The sequence below is a fragment of the Eschrichtius robustus genome, chromosome 18 (genome assembly GCF_028021215.1).
Source record: "Eschrichtius robustus isolate mEscRob2 chromosome 18, mEscRob2.pri, whole genome shotgun sequence".
Taxonomy (NCBI): Eukaryota; Metazoa; Chordata; class Mammalia; order Artiodactyla; family Eschrichtiidae; genus Eschrichtius; species Eschrichtius robustus.
In genome coordinates, this window is record NC_090841.1 from 25,897,349 (window position 1) to 25,916,903 (window position 19,555).

Below are 19,555 nucleotides of genomic sequence, written 5' to 3' on the forward strand. Positions count from 1 at the left end.
TTTAGATCTTTAATCCATCTTGAGTTTATTTTTGTATACAGTGTTAGAGAATGTTCTAATTTCATTCTTTTACGTGTAGTTGTCCAGTTTTCCCAGCACCACTTACTGAAGAGACTGTCTTTTCTCCACTGTATATTATTGCCTCCTTTGTTGTAGACTAATTGACCATAAGTGTGTGGGATTTATTTCTGGGCTTTATTCTGTTCCACTGATCTATGTGTCTGTTTTTGTGCCGATACCATTCTGTTTTGATGACTATAGCTTTGTAGTACAGTCTGAAGTCAGGGAGCTTGTTTTGGCTATTCAGGGTCTTCTGAGTTTCCATAAAATTTTTTAATTATTTGTTCTAGTTCTGTGAAAAAATACCCTTGGTATTTTGATAGGAACTGCACTGAATCTATAGATTGCCTGCGGTAGTATGGTCATTTTAACAATATTAATTCTTCAATCCATGAACACAATATATCTTTCCATCTGTTTATGACCTCTTCAATTTCTTTCATCAGTGTCTTACAGTTTTCTGAGTACAAGTCTTTTACCTCCTTGGATAGGTTTATTCCTAAGTATTTTATTCTTTTTGATGTTATGGTAAATGGGATTGTTTCCTTAATTTCTCTTTCTGATAGTTTGTTCTTAGTGTATAGAAATGCAACAGATTTCTGTATATTAATTTTGTATCCTGAAACTGAATTCATTAATGAGCTTCAGCAGTTTTCTGGTGGTGCATTTAGGATTTTCTATATATAGTATCACATCATCTGCAAACAGTTACAGTTTACTTTCTTTCTAAATTGGATTCCTTTTATTTCTTTTTCTTGTCTGATTGTTGTGGCTAGAACTTCCAATACTATGCTGAATAAAGGTGGCAACAGTGGGCATCCTTGTCTTGTTTCTGATCTTAGAGGAAATGCTTTCAGCTTTAGAAAGCATTTAGAAATGATTTAGAACATTATTGATGTTCTATCTGGATGATCTGTCCACTGATGTAAGTGGGGTATTAAAGTCCGCTACTATTACTGTGTTACTGTCATTTCTCCCTTTATGTCTATTAATATTTGCTTTATGTATTTAGGTGCTCCTATGTTGGGTACATATATGTTTACGATTGTTATATCTTCTTCTTGGATTGACCCCTTGATCATTACCATCATTCTTGCTAATACTCTGCACCACCACTACATCTGCCACTTTGCACCTACTGTTGATCCTATGCCATATGAGTTTTAGAAACACTAGTTTGTATCCTACTACACAATTCTAAAACATGTGTTTTAAAGAGTCTACCTAGGGCTTCCCTGGTGGTACAGTGGTTAAGAATCCACCTGCCAATGCAGGGGACATGGGTTTGATCCCTGGTCCTGGAAGATCCCACATGCCGCTGAGCAACTAAGCCTGTGCGCCACAACTACTGAGCCTGCGCTCTAGAGTCCGTGCGCCACAGCTACTGAAGCCCACACACCTAGAATCCGTGCTCCACAACAAGAGAATCCACTGCAATGAGAAGCCCACGCACTGCGACAAAGAGTAGCCCCTGCTCACCACAACTAGAGAAAGCCCAAATGCAGCAATGAAGACCCAACGCAGCCAAAAGTAAATTAAAAATTAAAAAAAAGAAAAAGAAAAAGCTCTTTTACGATGAGAGAAACAAATGATCTATAAGTAGTAGCCTTTAATGAAAAATTAAACCTATATGTGTATATGTACATCACATGCATATACCATATGTTGTTTCTTTCTCATCATAAATATATACACAATACAGATGTATGGTATACGTATGTGAGATGTGTGTGCATGTGTGTGTTTGTGTATGAATGACATACCATTTGTCAATACCAAGTAATGTCAGACTTAAATTTCTGGGTAATTTCATGGGTAAAAAAATGATATATTGTCTTTTTCCCTGATTACTAATGAGGATATCTTTTGGCCATTCCATATTCTACTTCTGTGAACTAGTTATTCATCTCCTTTGCCCATATTTGTATTGTCTCATCTTTTTCTTATTGAGTATTGTGTGTGTGTGTATATTTAATGCTTCTACGACATCATTCTTGCAAGTAGTTAACATTTTCACAATAAAAGTTCAAGCTATTCTGTGGCTTCTAAATTATAAGGGGTTTCCATTAACACCCAGACACAACTAGAATCTAGTTAACATTTAAACAAGGTGGTACACTGGTGCTGTATTAGTGATACATTAGCATCACAGAGCACAGTGGTAACTTATTTTCATCCTAAACAACTTACTTACAAACACCAGCACTAAAGCCCTCCACTTTGTATGTAATGCACTTGGAGATATAAATTATTTATTTTGAAGTATCTTAATTAAAACTTGGAAATCAAACTTGAAACATGGTTTTCTCATAATGCCTCTATGTTACATTCAATGTGTAACTATTTCAGTGAATTCTTTGGCTTTCTTTATAAATTCTTTTCTTCTTATATGAGTTGGAAATATCTTCTCCAATTCTATGGTTTGCCTTGTCACTTTGCTGATAATTATTTTTTGTTATACATTATCCTTAATTTTGATATAATCAAGTGTATCAATTTTACTCTTGTACCTTTATGTGTTTGGTGTCTTAAGAAATGTTTCCTACCTTGAGCCCTAAAGATAAACTTCTATACTTTCTTCTAAAAGTGTGAAAGGTTTGCTTTTAGATCTTTAATCCACCTGTAACTGATCTGTGTGCAGTGTAAGATAAGGATGTCATTTTATTTTTCTCAACACAAATAAATAATTATGCAAACAATATCTTTTCATCTCTGATTTTTAAAGCACCTCTGATACATACCAAGTTTCCAAATATGTGTGAATAGTTTTCTATTCTGTTCCATTAACCTCCTTATATTTTTAACCATAAACATGTACTGTTTTTACAATATAACAGAAAGGCTGTGTAGAAAAGGATATGAAAGGATGGTGAAAGATGAAACAAAAGGAATAAATGTTTAGCCTAACAATTTGAAAGAACTTAAATTCTTAAATGTCACAGAGACCAGTAGTCCTCAGAAGTTAGTTCTACAGAGAAAGAACTCTATGAGCTCTTATGAAGTTAAGACACTGTAACTGAGAAATTAAACAGTAGTCACAAATTACTAGTGAAACAAAAGAACAATAAATCAAATCTTGCATATAAGCACTTAAGTATGGCATAATGCTTATTGCTGTATAAAGGTATTTTGCTCCTGTTATTGCTTTTTAATCATCTCCCACGAGAAGCACATGCACATACATCAACCACAGTAAGAAACCATACTCAGGATATGAGCTAAACAAGATTAAAAAGTAATAATAACAAAAGTGAATTCTTAGGAACTTCAGCAGCAAACTTCACACATCACCACAGAACTTAAGTTTAACTTTACTAACTCAGACAATTACACGCCATTTCCTACCCTTGTGAACTTGGAGCACATTTCCTCTGCTTCTTTTATCATATTTGCTCGAAGCATATATTTTGCACACTTGGAGTTGATGAATCTATCGGCTGTGTCTAAAGACTGAGCTTCATCCATCCACGTGGCAGCTTCTCTGAGATTACCTATATGCTTTAAGAAATGAAAGTATTAAAGAAATCACTGTTTATGACTAAGAGAATATGGGTACAACATAATGGAAAAAGTTCTTAAAGACAAATTAGAAATCTGTTACACTTCTGTCAAATTTATCTAGAAATCTTTAGATACATTACAATTAATATGTACTAAGAGTTGAAACTATTAATACTGACTATACAACTATATAACATAAAACTCCTCAGGATTATTAGAATATTAGGAATAGATTATCAGGGTGTCCTAAAAGTTATCTCTACACAGAAAGAACTCCAAGCGTTCCTAAAATGGCCAAATTCTTCAACTACTCAAAAAACATGACAAAGATTTTACCTTGTAAATTTTTGCTTTCATATAGAATAATTCTATCAGAGTTGGAGTACTAGCAATTGCAGCATTAATATAATCCAAAGCCAAAGAATACTGCCCAAGTTTATCAAAGTGCTGTGCCAGGAAATACTGAACCCAGAGTAGTGTCGTTGGGGGTTCTGTCTCCCCATTCTCTGCAATCAAACAAATATAAAATCATTACAGGGAATAAGGCAAAGTAGAGCAACTCACATACTTTCTTTCTCCCAATGCATACTGAAATTAACTATTACGATAAGCAGTAAAAATCCAGCAAAAATGACCAAGTTCAACAGAAAGAGATATGACTTCATGTCATAAAGTTCAAAAAGTAGCAGCCAAACAGAGAAACAAGATGCTGGTTTCATAGGCTTCAACCCATACCTCACTCCAAAGAAATAGTTTGGGGAAAAGAGGTAAATCAATCTAACTCTACGAATTCTCAGGCTGAGAGCGTAAGGCAGCAGGTCCAGGAAAAGTCAAGGAAAATAGCTTGAAGAAAAGATGTCCCTAACAATCACTGCAAAATTTCCACAAAGGCAAGAATGGCCAGGGCTTACTTAGCATTGTAAGTAGGCCTCGACACTACATCAGGGAAACCCAAAGTTGAAGGGTATTAGGAGGACACATTCCTGACAAGATGGTCACATAGAATCAGCGGAGCTCTATCTGCTTCCCCACTCTGTACCCTCAAGCTACAGAAGAGTAGATAAAGAAATACCAAGCTCTCAAAATGGATTTCAGAAGGGAAGACACACAGGTATAAAATGAGGTAGAAAGAGCAGAAAGGAGAATTTACCCATGCCACCTCAGAAAACACAGAAGGTCTCCTAGACTAGATGACCAAATGAAATGACAACAATGAAAACACACAGATTAGCATAAAATTAAAACACAAATAATAAACATAGGCAAAGAGCCAAGCATTTATCTTGCTCCTCTCATATAAACTATATTTCAGGGGAACCAAATATTTGATGAAGAAAAGTTCTTTACTTGGGATTGACAATATATACACTAACGTGTATAAAATAGATAACTAATAAAAAAAAAAAACCTCTCTATAAGAATTCCAGCTAATAAATGCAGATGGAATGATGATTAGAATGAAATAAGGGATGAAGGCAACGATTCTCAGTGGCTGCAAAAATCATTAGGTGAGTGGTCAGTGAAGAAATTTTAATGGGCAGATTAGGCTGACAAACATCAAAACCCTGATCAATCTTAGTATCACAAAAAGAGAGACAACCAGAATGTTTTCTGCCTTCAGATGTGATATAACAGGAAGTACAAAGTGTCACGTATGAAGTATTCACATGGAACCTGAATCTAATCTAGCCTGCAAATCTAGGGGAATTGCCTGGCAGTCCAGTGGTTAGGACTCCACTTTTCCACTGCAGGGGGCACGGGTTCAATCCCTGGTTGGGGAACTAAGATCTCACTTGCCACACGGCAAGGCCAAAAAAAAAAAGTTGGTAAATCTAACTCGAACTCTGTAAGAAATATGGATGACAGCAAAATGTATTAAATGATACCACGAGAAAACAATCAGCCAAATTCAAAACATGGTATGTTCCACAAGACAAATGACCTTTCGACAGCCTTTTTTTTTTTTTTTTTTAAAAAAAAGGGAAAGGAGTGGACAGTACTGCTCAAGATTAAAAGAATATCAGAGACATAATCAAATGTAGTGTGGATCTTAGCTGGACCCATATTCGAATAAACCAGTTATACAATTTTTTAAATAATCGGGAAAATTTGCATGCAGACTGGGTGTTAGATACTGTGGTATGAGAGTTAATTTTGTGTAAGACAGCACTGTGACTACATCTTGTGTTTAAGTGTTTTAAACAGTTAGAGATGCATACTAAGGTACTGACAGGGGAAACAGTATGTCTGCTTTAAAAATACTCCAGGAAAAAAAAGTCGACAGAAGATACTTCAAATAATACCGGGAAACACTGATAAAAGAAGGTAGGTGATGGGGACACGAGGGTTCATTATTTACTTCTGTGTCTGTTATTTTATTGTGAAATTTGTTTCAAACTAACAAGAACAAAAGGACGATAACAAATAAAAGATGCAAGAAGAAACCAAAGTTACCATTTGCATGACTGAAAGCATTCTAGAGTGTTTTCTAAATAAAGCTGCCTTGATTTACACATGCCCCTACAAACAGAAAAACAAAGAACCAAATTATACAGGATTTAAAGTAATATAAGAGTAGAAAGAACAAAGAAGTAGGAATTCAGGAAAAATACATTTCAGCATAAACTACTTGATCTTGGTCAAGCTGCTCAACCTCTCAATTCTGTTTATTCATATTAAAATGGAGTCAACTCCCCCCGACAAGATTAGGACATTTTTAATTACTTAAGATTGCAAGTGCTCTTCTCATTTCATTCACTAATTCAAAAACTATTTAGGGAACAGCTATCATGTAGCACATACATAATAAACATAAGATAATGTTAGTGTAAGTGACTAAAAATGGATTGAAATGAGTAACCAAATTTCAACTCAATCTAATTTAAACTTACCATAAGGGCTAAAAAAGTCACACGTTTTCAGAGAGGCTTCATAATTAGTAACAAGCTCCTGGATTATAGAAATCTGTTAAAGAAACATAGTTTTAAAATTTAAAAATATTTTATGATGATATTTTTATTTACTATGGATTAAATTAGATTTGTAAGCAATATACAGCTTATTCCAGAACAATAAATTAATTATAAATTGGGGTGTCTGCTTTTCCCCACTCCCTGTGTTGGGGGAAAATGAGAAAAACAGAAAACGTACTGCTCTCTTTATTAAGAGTAAAACAGAATCTCATTAATTTCTCATCTCAATAAATATCAAGTTTCAGGTTTTGATGGACAAATCATCACTAGTTACCACACACTCCTTTTTTTCTTTTTGGCCAAAGAACTCACCTGTATAATTTATTATTATTAACAATTTATTTGCCTTTTGCTTCCCATTGTTACAGGGTGAAGTTGGAAGCCATTATATATTCAGATTTTCTAAAATGTCACTCATTACAAAAAAGTCAAGTGAAATCATCTAAATTATACAGTGAGTTGATGGAAGAAGTTAAGTAAACTCCTAACAAGATGTTTAAACTACCTTTGTTTTTAGTGATCATTTTGATAGATTTTCATTCCAGTGCTGCACTTAGGTAGGACTGAAATATTATACACTACACTGTAAACATGCTATGCCCTGAAAGTGCAAAAGAAAAGTGACATGAATTAGAAGTGGCAGGGGAAAAAAGTAGCTTCTATGCATGGTTTGTTTTAAATGTCTGTTGATGTTACCTGTTCAAAATGAGTTAGAAAATATAACCACCTGATTTGTGAACTTCAGAAAAACAAAGGTCAAAAGTGAAGAAAAACCATTAAAACTTATAATAGTATGTGACCAATACAGTATTATTTTAAAACTGTCCCACTGACAGCAGTCAAAAAAACAAAAAAGGTCAAATTAAAACACTTCTCAGGCTTACATGATATCTTTCTGACAAGAATGTTGCATTGTAGGGCATAATTCTCTTAGATAGAAGGGCAATAAGGAATAGGTGGGACAGTACACATTAAAAGTGGGGGAAAATATGTAAGTAACATATAAAAAACAGAACATGAAAAGAATTTACACACATTATGACTTCACCAAAACATATATGTATAGATACATACTCATTGGAAATATGACCAAATGGATTAGGGTAGTAGAATATGAGGACACTCTTTTAAAACACAATAATGCTGTATTATTTTAATAAGATTTTTTAAACAAAGACTGTTTAAAAAGAATGGTTATTAAAATGTGAATAGACCTATAACTAGTAAGGAGATTGAACCAGAAATCAAAAACCTACCAGAGAACAAACATATGGATACCAACGGGGGAAGGGGAAGGGGGATGAATTGGGAAACTGGGATTGACATATATACACTGCTATGTATAAAACAGATTAACTAATGAGAACCTACTGTATAGCACAGAGAACTCTACTCAATGCTCTGTGGTGACCAAAATGGGAAGGAAATCCAAAAAAGAGAGGATAATGTATACATATAGCTGATTCACTTCGCTGTACAGCAGAAACTAACACAACATTGTAAAGCAACTATACTCCAATAAAAATTAATTTAAAAAACAAACAAACAAAAAACCTACCAACAAAGAACAGCCCTAGACCCAAGGGCTTCAATGGTGAATTCTACCCAACATTTAAAAAACTAATACCAAACTCTGCCAAAAAATCAAAAAGAAGGGAACACTTCCAAACTCATTCTGAGGCCAGCATTACTCTCATACCAAAGCCAGACAAGAACACCACAAGAAAACTACTGACCAACACCCCTGATGAATATGGATGCAAAATCCTCAACAAAATACTAGCAAACATGCCTCAGCAGCATATTAAAAGGATTATACACCATGACTAAGAGGAATTTATTCCTGGAATGCAAGGATGGTTTAACATAAAAATTGATCAATATAACTTGCCACATCAACAAAATGAAGGAAAAATACCCACATGATTATCTCAATTGTTGCAGAAAAAGTATGTGACAAAATTCACTACCATTTCCTTATAAAAACATTCACCAAACTATGAATAGAAGGAAACTATCTCAATATAATGAATGCCAAATATGAAAAACCCACAATGAACATCATACTTAATGGTGAGAGACTGAAAACATTTCCACTATGATCAAGAACAAGGCAAGGATGCCTGCTTTCATCATATCTACTCATCACAGTACTGGAAGTTCTACTGCTGGAAGGCAAGAAAAAGAAATAAAATGTATTCAAATAGTAAAGAAAGAAATAAAATTATCTCTGCAGATGATATGATCTTACTAGTAGAAAACCCCAATGATTTCACAAAAAAACCTGTTAGAATAAATGAACTCAGCAAAGCAGCAAGATACAAAAAGTTAATACACAGAAATCAGCTGCACTTTTACACACATGAACAATCTGAAAAGGAAATTACTAAAGCGATTTCATTCACAACAGCATCAAAAAGAACAAAATACTTAGAAATTAACTTAACCAAGGAAATGAAAAACTTGTACAATGAAAACTATAAAACATTGCTGAAAAAAATTCAAGATGACACAAATAAATGGAAACACATCCCATATTCATGAATTGGAAAAATTAATATTATTAAAATATCAATACTACCCAAAGAGATCTATAAATTCAACATTATCTCCATCAAAATCCAAATGCCTTTTTTTTTTTTTTGCAGAAATAGAAAAGCCCATCCTAAAATTAACATGGAATCTCAAAGAACCCCAAAGAGCCAAAACAATCTTAAAAAAGAACAAAACCAAGAGGACTCACTCCTGATTTCAAAACTTACTACAAAGTTATAATCAAAACAGTGTGGTACTGGCTTAAAGAAAGATGTAGAGACTAATGGAATAGAACAGAGAGTCCAGAAATAAACCCTCGCATATGTGGTCAAATGATTTTTGACAAGGGTGTCAAGACCAATCACTGGAGAAACAGAAGTCTTTTCAACAAATGGTAATGGGAAAACTGGATATCTACATGCAAAAGAATGCAGGTGAACCCTTACCTAATACCATGCACAAAAATTAACTCAAAATGGATTAAGGACCTAAATGTAAGACCTAAAACAATAAAACTCTTAAAAGAAAACATAGGACAAAAACTTCACAATATTAGATTTGGCAATGATTTCTTGGATATGACACCAAAGGCACAGGTAACAAAAGAAAAAACTGACAAACTGGACTTCATGAAAATTTAAAAATTTGTACACCAAGATGCCATCCATAGAGTAAAAAGGCAACCCACGGAATGGGAGAAAATATTTGCAAATCATGTATCTGATAAGAGGTTAATATCCAAAATATATGGAGAACTAAAATTCAACAACAAAAATCCAATTCAAAAATGGTTGCTAAAATACTTGCATAAACATTTCTCCAAAGATATACAAATAGCCAGTAAGCACATGAAAAGATCTGCAACATCACTAGTCATTAAGGAAATGCAGATCAAAACTACAATGAGATGCCACCTCACACCCAGGAGGATGGCTACCTTAAAACAAAACAAAACAGAAAACAACTGTAGACAAGGATGTGAAAAAAACTGCAACCCTTGTGCACTGCTGGTGGAAAATGGTACAGCTGCTGTGGAAAACAATATAGCAGTTCCTCAAAAAATAAAAAATACAACTACCAAATGATCCAGCAATTCCACTTCTGGCTATGTATCCAAAAGAACTGAAAGCAGATCTCTAAGAAATATTGGTACATCCATGTTCATATCACTGTTCATAATAGTCAAAACGTGGAAGCAACCCAAGTGTCCGTGGACGGAAGAATGGATGAGCAAATGTGGTATAGACATACAATGGGATATTACTAAGCTTTGAAAAGGAAATTCTGAAATGTGCTACAACATGGACGAACCTTGAGGACATTACGCTAAGGGAAATAACCTAGTCACAGAAAGACAATTACTGTATGATTCCACTTATATGAGCTACTTAGAGTTGTCAAAATCGTAAAGACATAAAGTATAATGGTTGTTGCCGGGGGCTAGAGGGAGGGAAAAACAGAAAGTTATTGTTTAACGGGTACAGAGTTTCAGTTATACAAGATGAAAAGAGTTATGGGGATGGATGGTGGTGATGGGTACACAAAAATGTGAATGTAGTTAATACCACTAAACCGTACACTTAAAAATGGTCAACATGGTAAATCTTATGTTAAGTGTATTTTGCCTCAATAAAACAACAACAACAAAAAGGTGGTTCTGAAAGTGCAATCCTCAGACCATTAACATCATAAATGTCAGCATTAGCATCACCTGGCAGTTTGTTAGAGATGCAAATTTTTGACCAAATCCCAAATTTATAGAATCAGAAACTCTTGAGTCTAGCAATGCTTTTAGCAAGCCGTCAGATAATTCTGATATACTCTAGAGTTTGAGAACTGATTTTTTAAAATGCTGCAATAAGACTATTACTACAAAGCAAAATAAAAACTAACAGGCACTTTTAGGGACGTGGCGCAGTGGTTAAGAATCCGCCTCCCAATGCAGGGGACACAGGTTCAATCCCTGGTCCAGGAAGATCCCACATGCTGCAGAGCAACTAAGGCCGTGTGCCACAACTACTGAGCCTGCGCTCTAGAGCCCGCGAGCCACAACTACTGAGCCCGTGTGCCACAACTACTGAAGCCCACACGCCTAGACCCTGTGCTCCGCAACAAGAGAAGCCACTGCAATGAGAAGCCCACGCACCGCAACGAAGAGTAGCCCCCGCTCACCGCAACTAGAGAAAGCCTGTGCTCAGCAACGAAGACCCAACACAACCAAAAATAAATAAATATATATTTATTTATTTATTAAAATTAAAAAAGTAACAGGCATTTTTAACCCACCAGGATCAATCTCGCTGAGAGTATGTGTAACTTAAAAAACGTTCAGGGTTAGAAATTCAGTACTCAATTTACGGAAGCAAATAGTTTTCCATGAACTTACACTGCCATCTACTGGCAGTTACTAAAACCACAGCTAGAGCTTTAAATAAGGGTGTACCTTTCCATCTCTAGGGTGAAATAAATTTTTAAAATCAGTTTTAATCATTTTAAAAAGTACAACAAAATATATACTGAAGTTACACATAATTCTTCATCATAAAGGAGTGTAAAATACTACTGAATAAAATAGAATCTTCAGCTTTAGAACTTCAAAACAAGATTTAATTGAGGAAATAAATCAAGGTAATGGAAAGTTCACATGAAATGTCCTAAATAAAAAAACTGCAGAGAACACTGTCCTTCCTGGTTTATTAGGCATATTTATTGAATCTAAAAAATGTGTATTATAGTCACTCACTCAATAATTAAGTGAACAATTCAATTTTCCAAACTTGTCTATGAAAGTTAGTCTAAGGAGTTTTACTAAGGTATAAAGGACCCATTTTACTTCAAGTTTACTTACCATTTATATTTCAGTAATACTGTATAACTGTATATTCAATTATATAATTGTATACTGTATAACTATATTCAATTATACAATATAACTGTATATTCAACTCCTTTCTTGCAAAACAACATGTAATGGCTATTCTTCTTGAAAATAGCTATCTGCCGCTGCCAGTTAAAATCAAGAAAGCCATCCACTTGTTAGGTATCTAAGATCACAATAAAACTTTAAGCCTCAAAATAGACAGCTTAAATTATACAGTCAAAATTTTTTATGAACTGAAAAAATTTCCAAGTTCAACCACCTTCTCCTGATTTAAATATTTTCTTCTAACAGTTATAATTTGACCAGGATTGAAAAAGCTTTGTTTCTGCTAACAAAATCTAACCTGGGCAAATGTTGTGACTATTGTATATTTCCTAAATTACTGCCCTTATCCAGCTTTTCTTATGTATGAGTTAAAAGAATTCTTTACTAACCTTAAAGACAAAGCCCTACAAACCACATCTGATACACAATTTTTCACAGTATAAATACAGATCCCACTTAAAATGTTACTGTAACATGAAAGGCACTGAAACTGTCTTTTCGGATTTTTTTTTTTAATCCAAATTAGAAAGCTAAGCACAATACTTTATCAACAAGGACCAAAATTGTTGGATTAATTTCTAATAAATGTACAATTAACAGTGACAATTTTGGTTCCAAAGGAGCTAGCTAGAGATAAGTTGTCCAAGAACTATGACACTAAAATGAAACTAGGTAACTTCTTGCAGAGATGAGGTGTGACCGGTGGGGATGGTGAGAGAACGACCAGTTCTTGAAAACCCTCTCTGAACCAAGCACTTTACAAACTTTATCATTTAATACCTTAAGTATTATCTTCCCCAACTTTATGATCCAGAAACAGATTCAGGTAGTTGCTCAAGCAAATGTGTGATGGAGTCAGGATTCCAAACCAGGCCTGATTCCAAAGCAATGCTCCTTTCCCTATACCAGTATTTCCCAAAGAGTGGTGCCCACGGTGGAACAAGAGATGATTACAGCTAATTCACCAACTGAAACTTTTTAAGTTAGATTTTAATTTTATGTGTTTTATAAAAACTATACTAGCACAAATCTGTAGTTTTTACGAAAAACAAAAAAAGTAACCAAACTTACTGGAAAATATTTTTTAAATAACACTATAGGTGTTATGTAGATTTGGCAAAAATTGTGAAGGGGATTAATAAATGTCAGCAGACATTATACTATACTTTGATACCTTCCTAGGTATAGGAATACCTAGGAAAAGTATTGGGTTGGCCAAAAAGTTTGTTCGGGTTTTTCTGTAAGATGTTATGGAAAAACCCGAAAGAACTTTCTGGCCAACCCAATACTTGCTTTTATTTTCTTCTCCCCAAATTTAACTGTTTTTAAACAAACAAAAAATGAATTCATGAACATCATTACAATTACCATTAACTGTTGATCAGCATGTCTGAAAAATACTAACTCTGGGCTTCCCCGGTGGCGCAGTGGTTGAGAATCTGCCTGCCAATGCAGGGGATACGGGTTCGAGCCCTGGTCTGGGAAGATCCCACATGCCGCGGAGCAACGGGGCCCGTGAGCCACAATTACTGAGCCTGCGCGTCTGGAGCCTGTGCTCCGCAACAAGAGAGGCCGCGACAGTGAGAGGCCCGCGCACCGCGATGAAGAGTGGCCCCCGCTTGCCACAACTAGAGAAAGCCCTCGCACAGAAACAAAGACCCAACACAGCCAAAAATAAATAAATTAATTAATTAAAAAAAAATACATTAACTCATAAAAAGTCATTCCAGAACAACAACAAACCCTTTGCTTTAAAAAAAAAAAAAAAATACTAACTCTGATACTGTTACCACTGCAAATAATGCCTTCTGGAATTTTTAAAGATAGAATTGTTATTGACTCATTTTTTTCCTTTCCGTGAGAAATCCAGGATTCTCACAAAGAAACATTCTTAATGTAGTCCTTCTATTACTTAGAGCATCTAAGAAAAAAATTCCTTATATTGCCCTGAAATACAAATCAAACTCTTGCTTTCCTTGCCAATTACTCCCCTATATCACCTTCTGAAACACCTAGTTTTCCAAAAGTATATATGAAATGAAGCATTTTTAGAATCATTTTGCTTGACTATTAACTGTGAAGCCATTTTTACAATGATGTTTAGCTTCATTTTTTTCCTAACTTACCTTCACAATTACAGTTAGGTAGTAAACAGATACAAAACTCAAATTTTATACCTGCCTGAGTTAATTAAAAATAAAGAAAGAACCAAAGATACCTTACAGATAATATATTCCAGGATCAAAATCTAGTTTACCCACCACCTCCACCAACAAATTATCGTTGTTTCCCACTAACAACGGCCAAACAATTTAGTACTTCCCGTAGAAATATTCCAATGAAGTTCATGATGATTCTCTTTCTTCACTGAACAGGTCAAGTTTTTTGTAACTCTTTGGGCCTACTGTCCCCAGCTTCTAAAGGGCACACATACCTCTACACGTTCTTTAACTGAATGAGGATCTTGGAATATTTTCATAGTATGGGCAGATTTAACACAAAAAAATGTCCTCTGGGAAACAGCCTACCTTCCCTTCCTGTGTATGGGCAGCCATACACTTTTTGTTGAGACATCTATGCTTCATCCAGTCAGTCTCGTCAAGTACTCAATTTCCATGTTCTGACTCATATTCACTGCACCTGTGCACTGATGTCCAGCTTCAATGGAATCAAATGCACCTGTAACAACCCACGCAAACCTTGATGATTCACTGTCTTCACTCAACAGTCTGACACAGTGAAAAGCTACAGACCAAAACTGCAAAGTACTTTCCATTATAGGTGAAAATGGAAGCCCAGAATTAATTTCCACCTCTTATTTAGGGTCATTCTGGTTTCTTTTAAAACACTAAAACAATATTTTTTAATGTATATACTGTAGCCTTGACAGTTGAACTAAAATTAAATAAAAACTGATTTTACTCAGTATCTTTCTGTGCAAATATAGATCTTTATCCTTAGAAAAATCATTTTTCTCATCGATTAAATCTGCAAAGTAAAAAACAAAAATACAGAACACTAAGCACATGTTAGGAAAAAAAAACTGGAAAAAGATGAGCAAATTAAACCTAAAACCAGCATAAGTAAGGGTATAATAAAGGTCAGATTTGGGAACTAATAAAATAGAAAAGGGGGGTGGGGAAATCAACAAATCCAAAACTTGGCCTTCGGAAAAGACTGACAAAAGTGCCAAACCTTTAGCTAGGCTGACCAAGAAAAAAAGAAGACTCAAGTTATTAAAACTAAAAATGAAAGAAGAGACATTACTTACTACTGACTTGAATAAAATGATTATAAAGAAATATGATGAACATATATGCCAATACTGGATAACTTAAATGGACAAATTTCTAGAAACACAAATTTCAAAAACCAAATAAGAAGAAATAGAAGATATAAATAAACCAATAACAAGTAAAGAGTTTCAACAGGTAATCAAAAACTACCCACAAAGAAAAGTCCAGGCCCAGATAGTTTCACTGGTAAATTCTACCAAATATTTAATACCAATACCAATCTTCACAAACTTTTCAAAAAAAACAAAAAAACAAAAAACAGGAGAGAACACTTCCCAACTCATTATAAGGCCATTATTACCCTGATATCAAAACCAGACAAAGACATCACAAGAAAACTACAGTCCAGTATCTGTTAGAAATATAGATGCAAAAATCTTTAATAAAATACCAGCAAATCGAACCTAGCAACATATATAAAGAATTATACAGCACAACCGAGTGGGTTTTATCCCACTAATGCCAGGTTGTTTAACATCTGAAAATCAATGAATGTAATATACAATATCAACAGAATAAAAATAATAAACACATGATCATCTCAACAGACAAAGAAAAACCATTTGACTCAATCCAACACCCTTTCACAGTAAAAATGCTCAGCAAACTAGGAGTAGGAGGGAACTTCCTCAACATTATAAAGGGCATATACAAAAAAATCCACAGTTAACACAATATTTAATGGAGAAAGACTAGATGCTTTCCCACTGAGATCAAGAACAAAACAAAAATGTCAATTCTCATCATTTCTATTCAACATTGACTGGAGGTTCTAGACAGGGCAATTAGTCAAGAAAATGAATAAAAAGGATACAAACTGGAAAGGAAGAAATAAAACTTTCTATTTGCAGATGACAGAAATTCATTACACCAACTATAACAACTAATAAACAAGTTCATCAAGGTTACAGAATATAAGAACAATATACAAAAATCTACTGTATTTTATATACTAGCAATAAAAAAACCTGAAAATTAACTTTAAGAAAATAATTCCAATCCAAAGAACACAAAAACACTAATCCAAAAAGATAGATGCACACCTATGGGCACTGCAGGATTATTTACAATAGCCAAAATATGGAAACAACTTAGATGTCCATCAATGGATGAATGGATAAAGATGTGGTGTATATATACAGTGGACTATTTACTCAGCCATAATGAAGTCTTGCCATTTGCAACAACATGGATGGACCTCGACGGTATTATGCTAAGTGAAATAAATCAGACAGAGACAAATGTCACATGATTGCACTCATATGTGGAATCTTAAAAAAAATTTTAAAAAACAGATCAGTGGTTACCAGAGGGGAAGGCAGTTAGGGGTTGGGTGTGAAATGGGCGAAGGTGCGGCAGAGGGGTCAACTGTATGGTGATGGATGGTAAGTAGGCTTGTAGTGGTGAACAATTTATACTGTACACAGATGTCAAATTATAATTGGCCCTATATAAGTTTCAGGATGTACACCTGAAACTATATAATAAAAAAAAGAAAAGAAAATACTTCCATCTAGCATAGCATAAAAAAATAAAATACTTAGGAATAAATCTAACAAAAGATGTATAAGACTTATAAACTGAAAACTACAAAAAAAATTGTTGAAAGAAATTAAAGACAATCTAAATAAATGGAAAATTTCCAATGTTCATAGACTGAAAGACTTAATAGTGTTAAGATGGAAATACTTCCCAAAGCGATCTACAGATTCAATGCAATCCCTATAAAATCCCAGCTGGCTTCTTTGTAGAAGCTGAAAAACTGATCCTAAAATTCAAATGGAAATAAAATAAATCCTTAATGGTCAAAAGAATATTAAAAAAAAAAAAAAAGGAAGATTCACACTTCCTAATTTCAAAATTTACCCCAAAGCTACAGTAATCAAGACAGTGTGATACTAGCCTAAGGACAGACATACAGATCAGTGGAACAGAAATGAGAGTCCAGAAATGAACCCTCACATTTATGATCAATTTACTTTCAGCAAGGCTGTCAAGACTTTCAATGGAAAAAAAAAAAACAAATGGTGCTGGGAAACTGGACAAACACATGCAAAAGAATGAAGCTGGGCTCCCACCTCACACCATATACAAAAATGAATGCAAAATGAATCAAAGACTTTAATGTAAGAACCAAAAGTATAAAACTCTTAGAAGTAAATATGTGTAAATCTTCATGACCCCGAATTTGGAAATTGGTTTCTTATATACAACACAAAAGCACAAGCAACACAAGGGAAAAAAGATAAAATGGGCTTCATCAAGACACTTTCAAGAAAGTGGAAAGACAATCCACAGAATGGTAGAAAATATTTTCAAATCATGTATCTGATAAGAAACCTGTACCTAGAATATATTTTTAAACTTACAACTAATAATGAAGAGACAAATAACCCAATTAAAAACTGGGCGAAGAACCTGAACTGACATTTCTCCAAGGAAGATATACAAATGGCCAACAAGCGCTTGAAATAATGCTCAAAATAATCAGTCATCAAGGAAATGCAAACGAAAACCACAAGGAGATACCACTTCACACCCACTAGGATGGCTATAATCAAATATCATATAATAACAAGTGGATTGTTGGTGAGACTGTATTGCAATCAGAATCCTTATACACTGCTTGTGGGAATGTAAAATGGTGAAGGTACTTTGGAAAAGAGTCTGACAGTTTTTAAAAAGTTTAAACATGGAGTTACCATTTGACCTAGCAATTCCACTCCCGGGTATATGCACCCAAGAGAAATGAAAACATGTACATGCAAAAACTTGTACACAAATGTTCACAGCATTATTCATACCAAAAGGTACAAACAACCAAAATGTCCATCAACTGATAGATAAAATGTAGTATAGCCATACAACTGGACATTATTTGGACATAAAAGGGGATGAAGTACTCATGCTACCACATAGGTGAAAATATTTATGCTAAGTATAAGAAGCTAGAGAAATAAAGGCCACATATTGTTTGATTCTGTTTGTATGAAATACTCAGAATAGGCAAATCCATAAACAGAAAGAAGACTAGTGGCTGCCTGATTGGGGGAGTGCGGCGGGCAGATATGAATGGGGTTTCTTTTTCGGGTGATGAAAATTTTCTAAAATTACCGTGGTGATGGTTGCAAAACTCTGAATATACTAAAAATCAGTGAATTTGTAAACTTCAAATAGGTCAATTTTATTGTATGTGAACTGCATCTCAATAAAGCTATTAACAGAACAACAAAGATACTGGGGGTAAGCTGCTGACGTCTAAGTGGTAGAGGCCAAGGACACTGCCAAATATCCTGTGACGCACAGGACAGCCCCTAGAATTACGCAGCGCAACCCAACATGTTGGTGACGCAGTTCTTTGCTGTGGGGGGCTGCCCCGTGCACTGAAGAGTGTTCAGCAGTGTCCCCAGGCTCCACCCACATTAGGTATCAGTAGCACACCCACCACGCTGACAACCACAACATCTCCAGACAATGCAGAATGTCCCCTGGGGGACAAAATTCCCTCCCCCGCCCCACCTTGAGAAGCACGGCTCAAGAGGAAGAGGACTTTCCAAACTGTTTCTAAAACAATAGGTGAACTTCCACAATAGAAATAAAGATCAGCAAATCTGGTTACATTAAATTTTGGCTTCTTTATGTTTAAAAAAAAAATCTCATTAGAAAAGCAAACGTAAGAAAAGAAAATATTTAACACTGCCTAATGCTGGTGAGGGCACAGTGAACCTTTCACACACTTTGGTAGTGGCAATACAAATTGATGTTTACAAGAATAACAAAATGTTCATACCTTTTACCCATTAATTTATTCTGAGAATTTATGAGACAAAAAGTCCTAAGTAAAGCTATGTGTACAAAGATATACTTTTTTAACTGCAAAAACTTTGAAAATCAAAGTTCAATTGGAGGTATGATTTTGATAAAAGACTACGCTGTCATTAAAAAGAAGATATTGAAGACTACATAACACATTAAGTGCCTGTGAAATTGCTGGGGGGAAAAACCCAAAACACTTATGGTCAAAATTCACAATTTAAAATGCTGAAGACATTTTTTAAATACTTTTTGACACTTGTACTATATCCTAAGCTAACTTCAAAAGATAATTTTATTTTCATGGTACCTGACATGCAGTATTCTTTAAGACTTGGAAGTTTACAAAACTATAATTGTTTATCAGCCTTAACTCTTTGAAATCCTTCGAGAGCTAAAATGCAGCCCTTAGCTAAAAACAGGACTCACTGCGGATTAGAAATATGCAAATT

General features: G+C 34.6%; 1 protein-coding gene across 7 annotated transcripts in view; it reads right to left on the reverse strand.

The window, feature by feature from the left end:
• Nucleotides 1-19,555, reverse strand: part of NAA16 (N-alpha-acetyltransferase 16, NatA auxiliary subunit) — a 66,617-nt gene that overhangs the window by 17,422 nt on the left and 29,640 nt on the right. For all 7 annotated transcript variants that reach the window (XR_011070979.1, XM_068526538.1, XM_068526537.1 and 4 more), the window contains 3 exons: nt 6,453-6,525; nt 3,898-4,067; nt 3,406-3,558 (listed from right to left, as the gene is read on the reverse strand). Coding sequence is in view for 6 of the 7 variants with exons in the window: in XM_068526538.1 (XP_068382639.1) it covers nt 3,406-3,558; nt 3,898-4,067; nt 6,453-6,525 (396 nt within the window). In the remaining variant the exon portion in view is untranslated. The remainder of the gene's footprint in view (nt 1-3,405; nt 3,559-3,897; nt 4,068-6,452; nt 6,526-19,555) is intronic.